Below are 21,522 nucleotides of genomic sequence, written 5' to 3' on the forward strand. Positions count from 1 at the left end.
CACACACACACACACACACACACACACACACACACACAGGATAGGCTCTAGTTTGTGGCTGGGAATGAAGAGACCACCATCTTTGTTCTGAGCTCCTGTCATCATCTTAAGGCTGAAGCCTTTAAGCTCCAGAGTGACGAGCACAGAGTTACTTACATGTTCTCGTTACCCACCGTACTACAGTATACACAAAAACGCTAACCTGTGCAAAATCAAACAACAGTGGACCCAGACCACGACCCACCAAGGTAAACACCAATTATCTCTGACATGTCCCAAAAGTCCAGAGAAATAAAGAAGAGACGGGCAAGGAAAGAGCCGAGTAAGCAGCAAAAATGCAGAGAGAAACTTTCAGACAAGCGAAGTCCAAGCTGAGGTTGAATTCTTGAGGTTAATCTGATGTGACAGCCCAACAACCCGGCAAAAGCCTGACGCATTTCACCTCGAAGTCCTGAGCACTAAAACAGAGCCACATAAAAACACACATTCTCACACACATTTGCGCTCACTCGCCAGCTCTCCTGTGCGCTCAGATGCTTTTAATCTCCACAGCCTCTTCTACTGTGTATGAATTGGAGCTTGAACAAAACCAGCTCTCTCTTGATCCTGACCTTAACAGTACTTCAACAGACAGAGAAATTCGAAGAAGAAGAAGAAAACAAGAGAATAAGAAGAAAAAGAAGAAGAAGAAGCAGAGGATTATTTAAGATGCTACAGTCAGCTGACACAAATGTCCCTGACCTGACAGGCAGTTAAGAGTTGGAGATTATACACAGCATAAAGGACGTATTACAGCTCGACGATTTTACAAACGCAGCGGCTGAGACTCGCTGTGATCAGCTGCACTCGATTCAACTGAAAGAACAAAAACGTAAGACCGAGGGAGGAAAAAAAATGAAGAAACACAGTGAGAGAAAGAGAGAGAGAGAGGAATGAATGTTGGTAAATAACAGGCACGACTGGCAGCTAAATAGATCCATCTGTGCAGAGCGGAGACCAGTCGGACATCACAGGACGGTCACACATACCCACCCACACAAACACACAAAGCTGAGTCCCCGGGGAGAGGTGATTAAAGCATTTATGGGAATAGTCATTGAGGGATAAAAAGGGCTTTATAATGTCTTTGTTTATTTCTTTGTAGGCAGAGATTGGAGTGGCTGGATTGCTGCCACTTCCTGTTGAGCAACTTATTTCCCTGCTCGCAAAGTCTGCTCGTTGTCACTTCTGCTGGGTGTGAGGCGCAGGTGTGCTTAGGAAGTTGAGAACAACCGGGCTTTGCTAATTTGCTAATGATACAGATACGTCACACAACTGAGAGAAAGTCTCCTAAAAATACAACTGAGGAAACGTTGGGATAGGCTCAAGGGCTTCAGCTTTCTTGTTTAAGATGCAAGTGCACAAACACAAACACACATGCACACACAACTTATAACTATTGCCAGGGCTTTGTTGGCTCAAATTGAAACCCTCCTCCCTGAACTCTTAATCACCTCGGCCAATCAGCGCAGAGCCAGCTTGATTGCTTTGAAGTGAAGCAGAGACGTCGGCTCAGCGTTTAGATTCAAGCATTCACCGGCTTAACATAACATCCCTCCTTCTGCAATCATCTGATGGGTACACCTATGAGGACATAATTGGCCGCCAAACTCTGGAACAAGCTCTGGCTTAGCGAGGGGGAGAAAAAAAAAAGAAAGACAAATGACAGGGTAGGGGATAAAAAGTTGAGAATTTATGTCAGGGGACCAGTGAGGGCTGGGGAGCCTCTGGGGAAGCCGAGAGGCAGTTGGGCCTCCCATTTTCAAACATCATTAAGACATATCTGTTTTGTGTCCCTCACTGCTTTGTGGTGACATAAATGGGTCGCTCCACTCAGTCTCAGCCACATCCGGCCCTGCACGGCTCGGATTAAGCGTGACCCGTGAGGGTCAAGTGTGATTTTGGACTAATTCAGGTAGACATTGGCCTGATATTGGTGGGAATTGCCTCTCACTGAGAATAATCCTCAGGTTTAAAGCTTAAAGGTCAACTAGATAATCCCCCTGATATAAAACACAAGGCATTCTCACCACCCTAACACATTTTCTCTCCTCTCTGAGTCTCTTATCGATCTATTACTTCTCTTCTACACAAGTTAGTAAATCTTTACGACATTCATTTTTAGACATATGCAGAATCATCATAAACAAACAGCACTTTTGCCAGCACGATTGGCAGCCCTTGTTGGTCTCTATACTGTTTTTTTTTTATGTTGAATGCCACCAGCTGAAAATTAAATAGATAGTTTGCAGTTTTACAAATAGAGATACAGTCCATGACTTGAATTGTGCAGAAATTGCAAGCAGTAAGCTCTTGTGGCAAGAAATTTTTAGCTTTATTGGATCTTGTAAGAATAAACTTCCAGTAGAAGGCCAAACTGTGCCAGGAGCTACTGTGAAGACTTAAACAGTGCTGGCGTATTGGTTTCCCTGAGGATAGGTGGCAAGGTAAATGCATTTTTTACTCCAAGGACCATCACAATGAAATAGAAAAGTAAAGATTCAGCAACTGTAAAACTTTGGACTAAAAGGTTTAAAGCAGTAATTTGGCCCATGGCCTGCCTTAAAAGTTTTTCTCAACCAAACAAATTAAGAAAAAACAGAAAACCGATTAAAAGAAGTAACAAAAAACAAAATCATAAAGAGCTGATATGAGTTATGCTTCAAGCTCATTTGCTTAGTGCTTAAGCGGATAAGTACAAAGTGGGATGAAAAGTAATGTGAGGCAGAGGCTTCAAATAAAATTACTTTTATCAATTATAAAAGTTTGCCACAACTAAACTGTTGAATTTCGGGTGATTTATAGTGGCTACGCTTTGCAAGTCTCAAGTTTTTTAATTTTTGAGGAGTCCTTCAGTTGCACTCCCTTTTATTTGCTCTGTACCTGATTACCCTCAAACGTCAATAAAGAATAGATTTTTATTTTTGTGGCAACATCATAGCTCACTGTAGAAACTTGTATATTTTCTTAAATTACCAGATGAAAAAGAGCGATCCAGGTGGGAGATAACGTCGGCTCTGTGTATCAAACGACAGCATGAGATGGGCAATGAAAGCAAAAGATTTTACAAACTAATTTCCGTGATCTGATTAAAGAAGCAGATAAAAAGTAAAGACTCTAAACACTTTTATTTTTGCAAAGTCTCGGGTGGATAAAAGGAGGCTATATTTATAGTATTTATTTCACACAGGTATTGTGTGGAGACCAGCGTCTCCCCATCTGACAGTCCATGAAAAAAAGATATTCAGGATGGGGTACGCTTCACTTTCCAGCCAACACATTTCTTTGAGGGTAAACTAACAACACGTGTTCACCCCAACCTGAACTACATATTCAATAAAAGTAACTTAAATTAGATTGACCTGCTTAGTTTAGCCACAGATGGAACACATTCTGCTCTTTCTGCAGGGACCGCAGAAAAAATAAAAACAATCACAAACATCTACAATATGACCGCACAATAAGAGCATTTCAATTAAGCGAACTCGATACCCTTGATTGCCTGAGAAAACAACTTTGCCTGGCTCTGCACACATCAGCTGCCTCTCCACTTCACACAACCATGAAACCGCGTGTGGCATCCTGCAATTTAACACACTGATGCTGAATAGTGGAGAGGGAAGACGAGCGAGAGAGAAGTGTGACTCAAGAGGAAATAGAATTAATTCAGTGCCATTCAACAGCCCCTGCACTACAGTGACATACAGAATCCGCTCTATTGAATGCACTTCTTCATTCTTCCTCTATATGCTCTTCCTCTTCTCACTGCTCTGATTCATGATAGCTGCACTCCAAACTCCCGTGGTCCCCCATGACCAAGAAAGTCTAGTTATGCAACACACCCACCCTGCAAGCACATGTACACGATGCAGAAACACTAGGATGCATATGCCATCTCCTCTTATGTAGGAATATTTACTCCCCCCATCGTGTCCCTTCACTCCATCCCAAAAATCGCAGCCTGTATTAAATGCAGGCTCCAGCACCACAGCGATTTCAGCGTAGCAGAAATAATTTGTAAATTCCCACTGAAAACTCCCGATTTAGCAAGGACTGCTTATGAACCCAGTGCTCTCTAAAACACACACTCCAGTCCTCCTGCTAGCTTTGAGTCCTTACCTCTTCCCCTGAAATAATGCAAGCCAACATAACATCTTATTTTGTGCCAGATCATATATATCTATGTGTGTGTGTGTTGCACACTGCAGGTACTCACCCCCTCATTAGGATAAGCCTCCCAGCCCAGGTCGGCCAAAGCTGACATTGAGTCCAGCAAAGTAACTGTGACAACACAAGGAAGATAAAAAAAAAAAAAGAGAAAATGTTAACAGACACATACAGGACATTTTTGTGGCATTTGTTGATCCCTGCCTCCTTAAAGAACGACTGATGTTTTCCAGACATGGTGCGGCATGTTTCTCTCTTGAATGCATAACATAACATTATGTCGCATTGTAAGTTTTCCACAAAGACACTTTCAAAATGTGTTCCACAAGGGCATCTTTTGTTGTGTTGGAGTACACCAGCAATGGAATCAGAAGCACTGGTGAACCTATAATTTTAACTCCAAGATTACTGTGGTTGCGCTGCAGCTGTTCCAGTTCAAGGGGACACAAAGTCATTCAATGAAGCCGTAAGAAAGACTGTATTTACAGTTGAAATTGGCTTCAGACAATATAGTGAGTAGTCAGACGAAAATGCTGGTTACATGTTATATATATTTTTTAAGGCTCACTTCAGTTCAGTCGGTGGCTAGAAGGAGATTATTGTGCTGTTAAGTGCAGGAATAGTACAATAATAATCTGCTTGCCTTTTGATGCATTATTTTAAGTACATTTGTTGTTGATTGAAGACATGTGCATGTCTGGTTTACTCTGAATTCAACGTGCTGTTTCCAGTGTGTGGTCTCTGCATAACAAGAGGAAGTAGAGGGGGGATGCAGGAAGGTGAGAGTGAAAAGTGAGAAGATGCTGTGGCAGGCTGACCTATGGGAGGCACAATGAAAACCTGTTTAAATTGCACAGCACGGTTCTGCACCTGTGTGTGTTTATCACTTGTTAGTAGAGCCTGAGCGATATAGGACTTTTAAGGCTCATACTGATGTTTAATTATTTCAAAGTCTGATACATTTTTATCATATTTTTGTTTCTTCTAGACACGTTCCTGCAGATTTCCCCGACATTTGTAATGTGCAGTTGTTTAGGAGTTCCTGTTAAGAAAATATGGCACAACATTTCATGGATTGCTCTTTTATGCGGTGCCAAATTCTTCCAGACTTGCAGAGAAGTTGCAGCATGCCCTCTTGCAGGCAAAGTATGCAACATCAATGCTCATAACATGGTTGAAGGGTGTCTCTTCTTTATGTTTTTAATTTTCATTTATCAGCTGTTATAAATGCTGATACTGGCTGATACCAATGTATCGCCAAATTGCTAATACCACAGATATATGGTCGTGGTACTTGTTAGTGCATTTATAGATGAGCGGCACTGTTCATTCTTGGCTCACTCAGGTCCTAATCAAGCCTTCAACACTGCTGACCATCAATATTTAATCAGTATCCATCTGCAGAGACTTCTGCTTTGCTCTTTCTTCGCTCTCTCTCATATTGTGTGTGCTTCACAGGTTATCCTTCCTTTGTGAAAAGGTTTGAATGTATGCTTTCAATCCACAGATCCAAGATCAGCTGTGTGAGTCGCTGATGTGACACAATTTAAACAAGAAGCATCCCTCTTAAGCAGCGCACTTTCATATTCACTCCAATTTTTATAAGGTAGGGGCAGTGACCTGGAAAAACTATTTACCGCTACTGTAAAGTTTGCTCTCTTGAATGCAAATGAGGCTAATCGCTCAATTGAAAAGGGCTGAACGTGTCTGTTTACAAGGCCCTCTGTGTATCCATACTGCTAGTAGGTATAACAAAGGGACTGTAAAATTGGTCCAGCCTCCTCTTTTCCTTCCCTTCTCTTCTTCTTGTGCTCATGCTGCTCCTCAGCTCTAACTGAAACCCAGCCGTTCCCCTCAGCTCAGCACACTGTGTGACAGCAGGGAGGCGTGTCATGCTGTAATAATGCGTGTATATATATGTGCACTGTGCGCGTGTCATAGCACACATATCTGCGTGTGTCTGCTTGCACTTGCACAAAGCGGTATGCGAGTGAGAAAACAGCCACAAAGAAAGTAGCGCGCATGGTATAATGAAGCAGAGAGAGGCGCTGCACAGTGGAGCCGGGGTGAGAGAGAGATAGATTAAATGAGAGGGATGAGACAGAAACAGTGGTGGAGAGGTGCTGCGCAGCGAAAGGTCAGACGGAGCCTCCAGCCCATGGTGTATTTAGAGGAACTAAAGACCATTTAGACTGCTTTGCTCAGTTCATGGGCTTTGGAGTGGCACAGAGAAATGGGACATAATAGTATAATAATATATGATTTCAGAATCCAACAAAGAGGCACACATCCACGCACACACACACACGTTATTTTCCCCCACACTCTCATATCTCTGCGCGAAGATAAAAGCTTCCTATCAACAAGGAATTTAGCAAAATTGCCTGTTTCAAATACAAGCAATTATGAATTATGTGATATTCTCTGTGATTCACTTCTTTTAGTACCGTTTTATGTATTTCACAGAGAATATAACTGAGTACCTTTGACAGTTATAAAGGGTCAATTCACCCAAATTACAAAAAAGACCATTCATCTCCACAACACAGTGCAGATGATTGGAAGATTAAAACTTTAAATTAACTCAACTGAAATTCTGAATCACCATGTCTGTCTATAAATAAGTTACTTTGTCTGGATAAAATACAGGTCACTTTGTATTAATTTTCTTTCTCAACTGCTTTCGACCAAAGGAACTGTCTGAATAAAAAACGTTGATAATATTTTGTGGAATATATACCTGAAATGTGTGGAATTTGACAGCCAAACTGTCCTGTAAAAGCTCCCTAGTCTAAAACTTGATTCTGCCACAGATAAGTTAAAGTTCATGTCATTATCCAAATTTTGAGTTTTTTTCTTAAAAGTTAGCATTATTAAGTCAAACTTTTGAGATATGTAGTTTGAAATTGTGAGATAATGACCCTTGAATAATAGTTTTAAAGGTTGGAGCAAACTTCCATAACCTGGTGACCTTGAAAAAGGCAGCAGGTTTAAGACACTTTTATTATTCTAGTGTATGGAATTAGCCTAGCCTAGCAAACAGCTAAATGCTAAAACTTACCAGTTAACATCTTAGGGGCCAGATTTATATAGCATATAAGCACAATATCCAAACAGTGCTCATAGTGTTGGTTCGTTTTACAGGCAACTTAAAACGAACAAGTTGCACTATTTTCTAAACACAGCCAGAATCTGTTTATTTCAAGCACAAAAAATGATATGCATTTTTGGTATTAGCAGTTAGCATTAAATTGCAGGTAGCAAACATCATTAAATCCAACTTCTTGAAATGTTCTGTCTTTGTAAATAATCCTTTTTTATGTCCAATTTAGATTTTGTGTCAAACATGTGAATTTTTTTTAAATTTTGTTTGTTTTTTGTAGTTGCTGCTTTTTTCTCATTAGAGCAAAATATGTCTTATTGTTGTCTAGTCAGCTAAAGCATTACTAGGTCAATACATAGACCTACTTTAAAGCCATTTTGCAGCCCACTGGGAAAACACAACCACATAAACCTACAGATCAACACTTTTTCTTTTCTCCCAACACCTGTCAATACCTCTTATCACTTGTAATCATTGACTGGACACATCAATAATGTATTAGGTATAGTTTCCTGGCTGCTGACACAGCCAGCATGTACAGACTATACTGTATGCATGGCTGTGTATCTGTACGTGACATGTGTCAAAGACAAAGATGCAGAGAAATTATGTAAATACATTCCAGTCTTCCCCAAACAAACACAAGGCCACACCTCAGTCTATCTAAACACTTTCATCATGTCTCATTTTATCTCTTCTTCCCCTTCTCAGGGGAAATTGCCTGAATTGTGTGTGAGTGTGAAATCTAAGCCTGGTCAAGACCTGCCTTGACCCAGAATAAAAACTCAAAGCTCATCACTCAGTCACTCAGACCAGGTTCATATTTGATCTAATGACTGGTCTCTCTCACACACACACACACACACATACACACACAAACATGCACAGGCAATCTCCAGGCCGTGAGCATCTAAACATGACAGCTGAACATCTTCCAAGTGTGGAGAGACCATGTGAAAGCAAAGAGACATCTACTAAGAAGGTTTTTCCCAACCTTTCTGGCTAACAATACGCCTTCCGGGCGACCCAACAATTTCGCTCACGGACACCCAAACATTACTTTAATTGCCTGAGGCCTTTGTCAGGGGACACAAGTGCACAGATCCGTAGTCGTGCACATGTGACCCTATTACTGTGAGAGTTGTTTTGTTACAGAGAAACAAGCTGTCGTATTGATTTTCAACACCAGACTGTGAGGTTTACATTCTGAGAGTGAAAGATGAGGAGGAGGTGGGGGTGGAGGGTGTGAATTTGTGAATCAGAAATTCCTGTACAAATCAGTAAAACACTGAAACTGCAACTACTTATAGAACAATGCGGAGAATGTGCAAAACTTTTTTTTTCTGTTTCTTTGTCTCTTCATCGCCTTCTGTGTCTGTCTATTTTTCCTTCACACTCCCGCTTCCTCCCTCTGTGGTGTCTGTCTCTCTCTGTCTTCCTCTCTCTTTCTTATCCGCTGTCTTTTTAGGTCTCTCGACCGCTCGCTCACTGGATGGTATCCACCGCTTCAGCTGGGCTGCAAGAAGCTGTGATCCACCTGCCAAGAATCAAACAGCACTGCCAACAGCCAGACTGGTGCACAAAGAGACCAGGATGCTTACACACACACACACACACACACACACACACACACACACACACACACACACACACACACACACACACACACACACACCTTAAGACTGTGCCAGTGCCACAAAGAGAGAGACTGCACAATAAGACCACCACACAGACTCAATCTACAGGACAATATGTGACTACATAATGAGTTTATAAGATCCTTTTCATCTCAGAACACATCATATTAAACTAAAACGAGTAGGCTTAGTGGATCCTGAAGAGTCCTGCTGACACTACATTAAATATGCTGATATCTCACTGTCTTCTCCTTCTATAAATATAAAACCCAGGCTTTTATGCTTCTGTTTTGTGTTACAGTAAAAATGTTAATCACAACTTGCAAATTCAAACATACCTGATAAATTCAATTGCAAATTCAGAAAAAATCTAAAGGGAGATAAATGAGATGCTGCGAAGCTTAAGCAAGCAGCGGCTGCACTTGAATGAAGTTTTTAGAATTTTGCATAAAATCAGCCAGTTCCAATATGATCATCACAGGCTTAAAAAACAAGCAATCAAACAAACAGTATGGTCCTAGCACCAACAGTAAACTGACTAATTCCATCTTTTATATATAGTCTGCCTTAGCTATTTCCCACATGACTGAATGATAGTGTTTTTGCAGGTAGAAAACTTCCATAATCAGTCGTCGTGTAGCTATATTATAAAGGGGTAATAACTGTTACCTTAGCGCAACAAAAATTGTGGAAACAGGGAAACAGCTAGCCAAGAATGTAGGACCATTCCTTTGAGTTCAACAAAATGTCAATAGGCTTTAAGAATGCAGGACAAATTTCTCAACACATAAAACAGCTAAAAAAAAAAGAGCATGCACACAAAACACACACCTTTATCCACGCTCCACTCCACTGAGAGTGCAGTTCAACGAGTAAGAGCGTTGTCAGGGCAACAAATGAGCTGATGGAGAGCAGGATGAAGGAGTGGGAAGACTTGAGCCCTGAACTTTAGGAATACACTGGCGTCACACCAAGACTGCTACCCTTGCTGTCTTTTCATCAGCCCTCTCTCCAGTCATTCACAAACCACTAGAGGTTCTCAATCAGCTCTGTGCTTTTCTCTCTCCATCTGCTCTCTCATCCTTGCGCTCATGCCATTTTATTAAAACTGAGCGATACAGTATATCCTTTGTATCCTTATCTCCAGTGACTTCCCGGCATTTTGTTATACACAACATCCCTTTCCCCTGTTTTTATGTTTCCATTGAATGCCACACGGAGGCAACGGTGAATAGAGTCAAGTATTTAGGTTTATTTGTACTGAGCACCCTGGATGCAGAGCATGTTAAGATAAAAGTTGGAGCTGTGAGGGCAGCACTCTGTTGTGGTGGATGCCGTTCAAAATATCTCTATTATATAATCAGCAATGACAAGACATTAAGTCACTCGACGTTCACTATAAATTTTTAATGGATTACCTCATAGCTTCGATGGTCTGTTTTAACCTTATGAGCTAAAAGCAGTTTTCCTTTTATAACTCAGACACATGAACATCATTATGTCACATATGGAAAAGTTTTTACTACATTTCAGGCAATATTCTGTGCCCTTTATGGATGTGGCGTTTAATTATTTCTTTTATGAAAGAATCCTAAGAAGAAGAATGTTATATTTTCTTTATAACTGTCTGCAAACCGAATGGATCTATGAATAATTCAGCTGATTTGATTTAAATTCTAATCCCGATCCTTCATTAAGTCAGTTCTGTTTCTTGCTGCTTTCCCACTATGCATCTGTTCAAATAACTTATGTTGGTTTACTACACATCAACGGGCGCAAAATTAAGTCAGCTTTAATCAAAGCCATGTCGTCAAAAGCATTCATTCGCTCTGTCTTTATCGTGAAGCTGCAACAATTTCTCTATTAAAGTGATTCAGCAAAATCAAACACAGAGGCTTGTTGCATTCAAATCAAGCCATCTGCTCAAAAACAAACCTGACAAAGGACAGAAAACCTTTTGTAGGGAGAACTTTTCATAATACAGAATCACCTTTTGCCAAGTAAAAATGTATTCATTTAAATGTAATTTTATTTATATAGCTTCAATTCACAACAACAGTTGCCTCAAGGTGCTTTATATTGCAAAGTAAAGACTCTACAATATTAGACAGAAAATCCAACAATCACATGACCCTCCGATCAGCAAGCACTTGGCGACAGTAAGAAGGAAAAACTCTCTTTTAACAGGAAGAAACGTCCAGCAGAACCAGGCTCAGGAAGGGGCAAACATCTGCCACGACCTGCTGGGAGTGATGGGAGGGAGAAAAGAGAAGAGAGACGGGACAAAAGGCAAACTATGGGAGGAAGAGCCAAATTTTACTAACTGTTATTTATAAATATAGTAGTAGTGTAGAAATACACAAGGAATGAAAAGAAAAGAGTGAAGAAGAAACACTTAGTGCATCATGGGAAGCCCCTCGCAGCCTAAGCCTATTGCAACATAACCAAAGGAGGGTTCAGGGTCACCCGATCCAGCACTAACTATACGCTTTATGAAAAGGAAAGTTGTAAGTCTAATCTTAAAAGTATCGAAGGTGTCTGTCTCCTGAATCTAAACTAGGAGCTGGTTCCACACGACGGGCCTGAAACCTGAAGGCTCTGCCTCTTGTTCTACTTTTGAAAAATTCTGGGAAACATAAGTGAGTCAGCAGGTTGAGATGACAGCCATGAGTTACATTTTATGAGGAGGTCAGGAATAAGGTCAAACAATGTTTTAGAAAACCCAATTCAATGCAATGACTTTTGTGAAGTTTTTTTAAATTTATTTTTAAAAAGGGGAGATTTGAATGGGAAAAAAAGCTCCAGCAACCTAAAAGGCATATCATGCAAAATCCCCCCGAAATATTAAAATATTCAAGTATGTGATAAACTTCGGCTTGTTCAGCTTGCACTTTTGGAATTACATTGTAGCAGAGGGCAGATTAGCCTACGCTGCTATTTCACAAACTGGAAACAGTAGCAGGACAGAAACAATGATATTCTGACAGACTATGACAGGAGCACTGCCCTAGTTTGTCGCTTGAAGAGGCTCTGGAGTGCGAGCGTGAGGGCACGGCTTCGTCTGTGCATGCTCGTCGAATGCTTACGGGGTTGAAGTGTGACACCCAGTCAGATCCAGACACTTGTTTTCTTTAATAAGCTTCTTCCACCAGTATGCCAACAACTCATCAAGGGCAAGGAACGGCAAACACACAGACACACACACACAGTGATGTGCACACACAAACAAACGTAAACCAGAGACCCTGAAAATTCAGAAATAACCTGCAGTAGAAACAACCACACATGCTGTATGCCTCCACATGTGTCTCACACACACTGACACTGTGGCACGGATTTAAAAATGCTTTTTTTCTTCTGTTTTGTTGTTGATAAAAAACAACATCTGCAAACACTTCCATGCTTATTTCTCTCCTTTTTTGCTTTTCTGCTTCTTGTTGATCTTTTTTTTTTTGTGCCCTGTTAGTTCTTAAAGACATTCCTGTTGATCAGACAAGAGGACAAACACACACATTCACACACACAGAGACAGGCAGCTGTCACACAGTGGTTGGTCACAGGAGGGCAAATTGGCCCGGAATCTCTGGGGTGATCCTCAGCAGTCGAGACAGAGGAAATCACATGTCAGATTAAAGCGTGCTCACCCAGGTTTTCTACTGATGTTGCACCCGGCCAACTATCAGCACATGCACACACATCACTGTTTGTCTTTACCACACGCACAGTAGATGCCTAGCAGATTGCGTATCTGTTACAGCGCCTTCATGTGACAAACAGAAAAATCAGATGGAGCTAAAAAACGACTGAAGTTAAAATGCTTCAGCAAATGCTGTTTGACGTTTAAAACAGGGAAAGACACTGTAACTACATTTGATCCATTTCAAATTCAAGGGTAGCTGTCAGTATTTTCTGGAAGCATTCCAGGTGTTTTGCTCTCAGCCGCTCCTCTGCACAAAAAAGAAAAAAAAAGGAAAAAAGTCTGAAGCACTGGCCAGTAAAGATGTTGCATCAACGACTGAACCAAATGCTAAGATGTTTGCTTGCAAAGCTGGTTAACGTAGGCTTTCACAGCCGCAGCAACAACCACAAAAAAGACCGAATATGAGAGAGAGAAAGGAGTGAGGAGACACGGAAACAACCTAATTCAATTTAGCCAAAAATAAATAAATAAGCAAAAACTAACATATCCGGGACGAAGGACGCCAGGGGTGTGCTGTGTGTGTGAGTGAGGAAGGACAGTTAGAGGGAAAAGAAGGAGAGCTTGAGGGTGGTGGGTAGATGGTAGTCAAGGCCCAGTGATCAGTAATTTGACCAGCAGTTAAGGGCTTGTTCATATCAGAGAGGGGGAAGGGGTCAGCAGATGTGGTGGTGGCAGAAAATGGGGGAGGGGCCACATAGCCAAACTTCACTGCAGCCATCACACATCGCAAGCCGAGGAAGGTTTCCTTTGACATTAATGAACTCGACATCCGAAGGGAATCATTCAAGCCTAAAAACTGTTCATGTTCAAGCCTCAGCTGGTTGAGACTTGCACATATTCATCCCCGTGGTGGGAACTAAGATAAAAATAATCTCCTGTCTCACAACACTTCTGAATATAAAATACAAAAACAGCCCATATCGTTTCCAAAAGTGAAAATAAACATATGGATACACAGGAAATATGCATATGGCATTCATAATTCAGATCCTTATCTTGTCTTTTTTTAAGAGCTGCTTGAAAGATCTATATCTTGTTTCTCATACATGAATAAACCCGAGTGCTAAAAGAAGGTATGGCTGTTTTGGGGGGAGTGATAATGTTCTGAATTGTAACATGAATGGAAACTTAATGAATACTTAAAATTATTTTTCTGTCTTTAAAGGAATAGATTGAAGAACATCTGCCACAGTCACATCTGTACAACACACATAAATCCCAGTAAATAAAAATGATGGTGGACTACATGTTGGCAGTGACCTAACTAAGAGACCGAGATCATCAGCGACACTACTGTATCATGCATAGCCATTTTTAGACTTTACACACACAGACAAAATAAACAAAATAAATACAGACAGACATAATGCATTAATTTGGGGGGGTTTAGGGGGTCAGACCAGAGTGGAGTTAAGCTAAGCTGGCTAGCTTCTGGCTTGGGCTTCATGCCTGGCACAGAGACATGACACTGATTTCAGTCTTCTCGTCAGACCCTCATCAAAAAAGCAACTCCACGAAACTCCATGATAATATTTTAAAAAACTACTAGGTTAAGTGTAATACAAACCCTCTTAGCCACCGATGACTAAGTATGACTAAGTATAACACAACACAAAGGCTCTTGTGGGTGCTGTTATGGATGCTCTGCTCAGTAGGGCTCAGAGATATGGTTGAGCTCTTCAGCTGTTTTTTTTTAACTACATTCCCCCGTCTGTCTTTCTTCTTGTTCTCCTTATGCATTTTGCTTTGTCTCACACTTTAAAAAAAATCCCAGTCTCTCAGCCTTTCTCTCACTCACGTACACACTTAAACACACACACTTAAACACACACAGCCTCACACACAATGAGTCCATGAGGTGAAGCGCGCACAGCAGAATCATTCTCTGTCACTGAGTTGTATTTATAACCCCATCTATCAGCCAGCCCCCGGAATATGTGCCACTATTCTCTGGACCGAGACCACCAAACTGCCCCCCAGCCATGCATTAAGATAGGATAAGTGTGGGAGAGTGTGTGCACGCGTGTGTGTGTGCACGAGTGCGCACACATCCATTCGCGCTCGCGTGTGAGCCTTTGTTAAGCAGTTGTAGGAGCTCCACCTGATTACAGAAAGCGTACGGGAGCTCCCACCTTACTGTTACACTGGAGGTCAGAGAAATAGAGAAGGAAGAGGAGAAGAAAACAAAAGATAAAAACAATCAGGGACAAAGAGATGGAGGCCACGAGGGAGGCTGATAGAAAGGAGAGAAGGGCAGATATAAAAGACCGGGATTAGAGCGAGCTCGGAGTGGAGGCAGAAAAGAAAAACAGGAGGGTGCTCGCACTTGCTGCTTTCCTCTGCTGCTCTCTGATGAGAAAGGAGATCTATATCCTCTTCTGTCCAAGGTCATGGCTGTTACATGGGAGCAGAACAATCTCATGGACTCTCGCGTGCACACACACACACACACGCGTGCGCGCGGCGGCACATCGTGAGGTATGGTTCTGCCGATAACTACAAGCAGCCATTATAGATTAAAGCAATTAAACCAGATGAGACCTTTGACCCAACATTATACCACAGTCAGGATCTTGTGTGAATCATAATGTGAATGTGTGTGTGTGTGGAAACAGAGGGCATGCTTTACATATGCTTGCCTCTGCACTAACTGCTCACCTCCGTGTTAACCTTAAGAAGCAATACAGCAGTCTCTCGCAGCACCCTAAGGTCAATTCAATTTTTAAAAAAAGATTCAAGTGCGTTCCCATGAGCAATTACAGATTACAGTAAACCTCAAGACTAAAAAAAACCCCCTCGGTTAATTCATCTGTACGTCCACTTGCACAGGGATTTACGCTTTAATATGAAATTAAATCAACATCCAGAGTTGGAATGGAAAGAAGCACGGGGTTCCTTATTTTCTAGGAGTGAGGAGGTAAATTTAGAGGCAGAGAGGAAAGACACAAAAATAGAAAGGTGTGATAGTCTGCTCCTTTCCCCAGCACGATTCGGCACAAGAAGGATGAGAGAGAGAAAAAATCGCAGGGAGAACTAGGTGCAAAGCAACAGAGAAAAGAAACAAGACATGTTGTACCTCTGCATAAGAGAGGATACAGACTGAGAGCAAAGAAGGGTGGGAGATGGTACGGCAACCAAGGGGGGGAAACCTGTGAGCATCCACCCTGCTGTTACATCAGTATGCCCTCGGGGTCCAGACAGAGGGAATGGAGGGCTCCCTCTGCTGGTGCGCAATAACTCACAAAGTCCTTTTCCTCCGTTCACTGGTGATAACAAAGACCTTCAGACCAGTTTTCTCACTCTTTATCTCACAATTTATGAATGAACCCATTTCTGCAGAGTCTTATGGGCCCCATGGAGATGCAATTACAGCAACAATTTCAAGCGTTTCTTTCAATTTTACCAAAGCCCTCTGTTACAACAACCGAGTTTCTTGTAAATGCCAACCAATTTTGGAGCGGATCAATAGCTCTGGTGGTAAACTAAGCTTTGTGACAGCTTAACACTATTTTTCCTGCTAACGCTATCATGTCTATCAAAGGGATTGTGTTCTTAATTGAGCCCTGAGAGCTGTATCTCTCCTTTTATGACAGCCTCGCTTCTAGTACGAGACAGACTCAGAGGGAAGATTTCCTGGAATAACACGACTACCGAGAGGCGTGGGTGGAGAGTATGCACACTTATAGGCAAACACAGGGTACACACACACGCACGCACGCGCACACACATAGACACACACACTGGCACAAAGAAGCACAATCCCTTAGCTAAGCACGTGCGGTCACAGCAGGAAAACTGGCAGGCCAAAAGGTAAAAGCGAGCCACAGAGTAGCTGACAAAAGTGGCTTCGTTGGATTACTGTCCCACTGGTGAATGTATACACACACACAGACCAGACACCACACACACAGATACCGGCACATGGAGCAGTGGGCTTAAAGGTGCCAATTAGGCCAACAGTCTGAAACAGCAGGAACTGGCTGGAGGATGACTAACGTGTAGCACATTATTTAAAAAGTGCATTTAGAAGTAATGAAAACCCTCTGACCCGTCAGTCACCCCACATGAACATGATCCACATGTGCCTGCAAACATTCACAGCGGCTCACATGCTTCTGTGTTTATTTATCGAAATCAACAGGAGTTTCCTTTGGCTTCCAGATGGTTTCATCATTCGTGCTCTCTCCACTGAATATTTCAGCAGTGTGTTAGTGTCTCCTTCACATCCATTGTCTCCTGCAGTTAAAAAACCCTCCTGCTCCTCCACTCCATCTCTACTCTCCCTCTCGTCCGCTGCCTTTCTGTCCTTCAAAACCTTTGTTCTGCGTGAACTCCTCCGGGCTGTGACATACATTTAGCAGCAATGTATGTACACGCAGCTTATACTGTTAAGTCAGCCGGAGACAGGAGATCCCATTTAACCTCAGTGGGGCCTGTCATTGTATGAGTGTCCCAGAGCTCACTGTTTAATCTATGTAAGCCTGGAGTTGAGGTCTCTCCGTATCTGTGTATGTGTGTGATAGTGATTGAGAAAAAACAGAGAAAAATAATATAAATGAAAGGCAACTCATAGTGACAGAAAAGCTTTGTTGAGCTTCAAAACAAGACTCAGTGGAGCTTTTGGGGGAACACTGAACAAAATGATTCACAGGATGACAAGTCACAGCTGTATCATCTCCAGCCAGACTGTCTGACAGCCAACAAGCAAAACAACACCACAGACTTCCAATTTAATCCAAATAACCTGCTTCATAAACTAATAATTGTTTTGTTTTTTGTTTTTCTGGCTATGACTTTAGCACATTGATCTGCTGTTTTCTCCATTTAGTGCAAGTTCAACTTCCCTTTAAACAAGCCAGCCCCCATGTTTCAACCCAGCAAGCAGTCAGGAGTAGTTAGTAAGTAAATACATTGGCTAATTTCAGGCTGAGCATCGATGTTAATACAATAACCGAGAGAGGCTCAGCAGCAGCGTGTGACAAATTTAATGTAATTGCTGCTCCTCATTTGCAGACTGAGGCAGTGGCAACAGTCCACGGCAGAGAAGAAAACATTTATCAGTCTGTAATAATAATGAAGATATCTATAATTAAGAGGAATTTTGACAGAGATGCCAATGCTGCTTTGGCATAATCATTATAAGTTAGTATTCTTTGACGCAGGGAAAAATAGTCCACTGATTAATAAAATGTCACAAAGTGACAAGTCGACCTCAGCATCCTCTCGATGATACACGACAGGTTTGCCTGCGCTTAAATGTCATAAAAATTTCATGTCAGCATGCTCGGAAAAGAAAAAAACGTGACGAACACTATTTTTGTCTCTCTTACTCCCTCTCTCCGCTTTCCTTTATGCATGATTTATAAGCAGCACTTAACGGGAGTCTCCGCCGCTGCGCTCCGCTCCTTCGCCGGCGAGTGGAGAGCCGCGGGATGGGGCTCCCCATCCAACAACTCAGCGCACGACCAAGTCATCTAAACTCACTCGACTTTAAAGCTCCACGAAACACGTCGGGGGCAAAAACCCACCTTCATTCTCCGGGTAATTCCGTAAGGCTCGGCATGGCGGAAAAGCGTGGAAAAGAAGCAGAGAGGACAGGAGGGAAAGGGACGGATAGATCCACAGTACGCGTGGTGATGCCATTTTTCAGGCTGCGCTGCGCCCTCGCTGCATCCCTGTTCGCCGTGTCGAGTCGGTGAGCGCAGCCTCGCAATTGAGGCAGGGAGAGAGAGCAGAGGAGAGGACGGGAGAGCAGAGAGAGAGAGGAGGAGACGCTGGGAAGGAGGGTCCACAGTCAGCCAAGTTCTGTCAATCAGCCGCCTGGCTTTTTGGGTGATGTAAAAGGCCTGTGGAGACTCTGTATTACACTGCAAAAAATCAACATATGATAATGTGATTTGGCTTCATGTTGACTTTTATGAAAAAACATTACAAGCGGCCGAGTGACAGAGTAAAATTTCAAAGCTAACTGAGCGCAGTAGCCTTCATAGTTGCTCTTGAAGAATAATTATTGGCTGAAATGTCACAGCAAAACCAAACGTCATTCATTTCTGTAAATCCAACTTCGTAGATCTTGAACATTTCAAAGATTATGTATTTATAGCAAAGATACTTTTATCTAGCTCACTGTTTAGCTCATTTATATTAATAGCAATGCATAATTTGACATTTGTCACCAGTTATGTTGGTAATGAGAACTGTAAGCACTGAAAAATAGAAGCAAATTGGCAAACCCCAAAGAGGCCTCGTTTAAGGGGTGAATTATGCCTATTAAAAATGATGCCAGATCATTCTCTTATGGAAAATGCCAGAACAATAGTCCTTGGCAGAGCAAACTATTACAAAGCCAGTCATCTCATTACTGTTTGGGTAACATTGTAGGAAATGCTGTCAACTATTTTGTTAAGAGTTGTGGCCTCACAGTGATTACTGTACAGGTATCAGCTCGGCCTCTTTCTCTCCATGTGTCTTTGCCCAGTTCCTGGTATTGTTGCTTTGGAAGCAGCCAGCAGTAGACAGCATTGGCATGCACAACAGATCTCCTTATGGAGATTTATTCAGCCCATATTACATGTATGTGTGGGCTGGGTATATGTGTTGGTAAGTCTTGAGCAAGCTGTCCTTAAACATGAATAAATAATGTGTTTGTCCTGTCATATGAAACCTGAGGAAGAGCTGAGAGTCTGCAAGGTCAACCTTTCTATCTTCCACTTTTTAGCACATCCCACTGTCAGAGCTGGTGGGACGTGCCCCTGAAGTTAAAAAAATGTGACATTTCACCTCCTGAGAGTGTCCATTTATGTTTGTATTCATATACAGAATCTGAATCATGGTTTTAAATTATTTCCCTGAAAACCAGACATTTCACAAGAATATGGCACATATAAAGCTAAAATTACTAACAGTTAAATGAGACCTGTGATTATTCTGAGCCATTCAATTCATATTATTAGCAATAGGGCTTAATTGGAACTACTAAATGCAGTATCCCAAGAAAAATGCTTATTTACTTTATTGCTAAGAGGTATAAGAATGATGGCACTCTCAATTACATCAACCTAACTTTGTTATGTGAGCTTTCAGAATATAAAACTTCCTAATAATTATGGATTCGAGTCAGACAGAGAAAGGCTAGAGTTTTTCCTTACATTTGGGCTTTGTGCTGAACTAGTGCGGTTGGTTACATTTCAGAAAGGAGAGTGGCATCGGTATTCTCATGTAACCCTTTTACGAAGAAAGCAGATTACCGCACTTCCCCCAAAACAGACTAACTATTCCTTAAATAGCATATCTGTGTACATATTCTTGGCACGTTTCCCTCTGTGAATTCCCAGTGAGAAAAACTAAAGCAATCTCAGGTGACTTGTAGGTCACCTGATGCGCTCGGATTTTTTCCCCCTTGTGGAGCCTCCAGGCAAATGTGATGTAACCATCCCCTGATTTATTGAAGGACCATGACCACAATTATATTTGCCACGGGTAACGTTCTTCTATCACGCTTCTATCCCAAATGAGGCTCCTGAAAGAGCTATAAAACTGTCAAACATACCCTGATTTATGCTGAAATTCTGCTTTACCTCCTCCCAGACATGTGCGCCGTTTTGCATTTGTGTTTTGGCTTTTGTGTTTTTCTCTCGTTCGTGTGTATGTATGTGTGTGAATCCACCACCTCCACACATTTGTTAAGGCTCCAATTATGATGATGATTTGTTCCTTGCAATGGTTTTACTTGGATGACCTAATTTCCTTATTGAGTGTGGGAAGAAGAAGAAGAAGAAGAAGAAGAAGAAGAAGAAGAAGAAAAAATCTTCCCTTCCTTCTACTCACTCCATCCCCGCGCGTTTCTTCCACTTCTCCTGCTTCTTCTGCTGCCATGATGCTGCAGCCATCCATGCGCTGACAAAACAGTGCTGTCATGACTTCCCGCAGCGATGGAGTGACACAGCCCCTCAAACTCGTGTCACCCCCTCCACCACAGACATGCACACATGCATGCACCCAAACACACACCCATTTTCCATGCTTTGTGGAAGACTCTGGTTTTGCATAATGACACGCCGAGGACACAGACACACATAGACACACGCTAACACATGCGGTGACAATCCACTGACAGAGCTGACACTAGTCTAACAAATGTTTGAAATGTTGTCATGTGTTTCTTTATGCCTTTATGCTCATGTCTGTATCTGCATCTCCATGTTCTGACACCTTTTCACCCTCCTAACTTCACATGCATTTCCACAAGGAAATACGGATTTCTTTGCAACCTGTAATTTATTTGCAGACGGATTCTTCTTTCATTCATTTTCCTTTCTCTTTTGACCTCTAGATTCTGACCCTTCACCCTGATTAGCCTGACTGGGTCAGCGATTCACTACAGTGGTCCACTAACCAGCCAACTTATTTCTGTGCCGTTTCCTTACAAACAAATAAACACATTGTTGGAGCGCTCCCTTTCTAATAAAACCGAGAGAAGTTACAGACTCGGACTAGCACAAAAGGAAGTGAAGCAGGAGTGCGTGCTGCATGCATGTGTCATTGGCGGCGATTGCTTGTTTGACAAGGGGGCAGAGGTGATGGCAGGGTCGTCTGCCTTGCCAGGAGCTCCCCCGCTCACCCTCCACACTCTCTATATACACACACACCCTTAGCCTTATTCAAAGCCACTCACTCATGTGGTAATGTCTCTATTGTGACACCCTGAACGCTTTTTGGGCAACAGCTTGGTGCTGGCATTTGGGCAGAGGCATGTGTGCGCATATGAGCATGTGCATGTGTGGCTGCGTCTGGCTCATGCACTGAGGAATCTGCCCATGCAGAGCTTGAAGCATTGAGTTTTCTGCCTCACCCTGGTGACAAACTGAGGGAGATTT

General features: G+C 42.2%; 1 protein-coding gene across 2 annotated transcripts in view; it reads right to left on the reverse strand.

The window, feature by feature from the left end:
* Positions 1-18,346, reverse strand: part of LOC102205091 (ephrin type-A receptor 3-like) — a 78,998-nt gene extending 60,652 nt beyond the window's left edge. For both annotated transcript variants that reach the window (XM_005721114.1, XM_005721112.1), the window contains exons 1-2: positions 18,175-18,346; positions 4,256-4,320 (exon numbers count right to left, since the gene is read on the reverse strand). In XM_005721114.1, the coding sequence (XP_005721171.1) occupies positions 4,256-4,320; positions 18,175-18,289 (180 nt within the window). In that variant the 5' untranslated portion in view covers positions 18,290-18,346. The remainder of the gene's footprint in view (positions 1-4,255; positions 4,321-18,174) is intronic.
* Between the last annotated feature and the right edge of the window lie 3,176 nt (positions 18,347-21,522).

The sequence above is a fragment of the Pundamilia nyererei genome, unplaced genomic scaffold, assembly GCF_000239375.1.
Source record: "Pundamilia nyererei isolate P.nyererei 1_Seehausen unplaced genomic scaffold, PunNye1.0 scaffold00004, whole genome shotgun sequence".
NCBI classification, from domain to species: Eukaryota; Metazoa; Chordata; class Actinopteri; order Cichliformes; family Cichlidae; genus Pundamilia; species Pundamilia nyererei.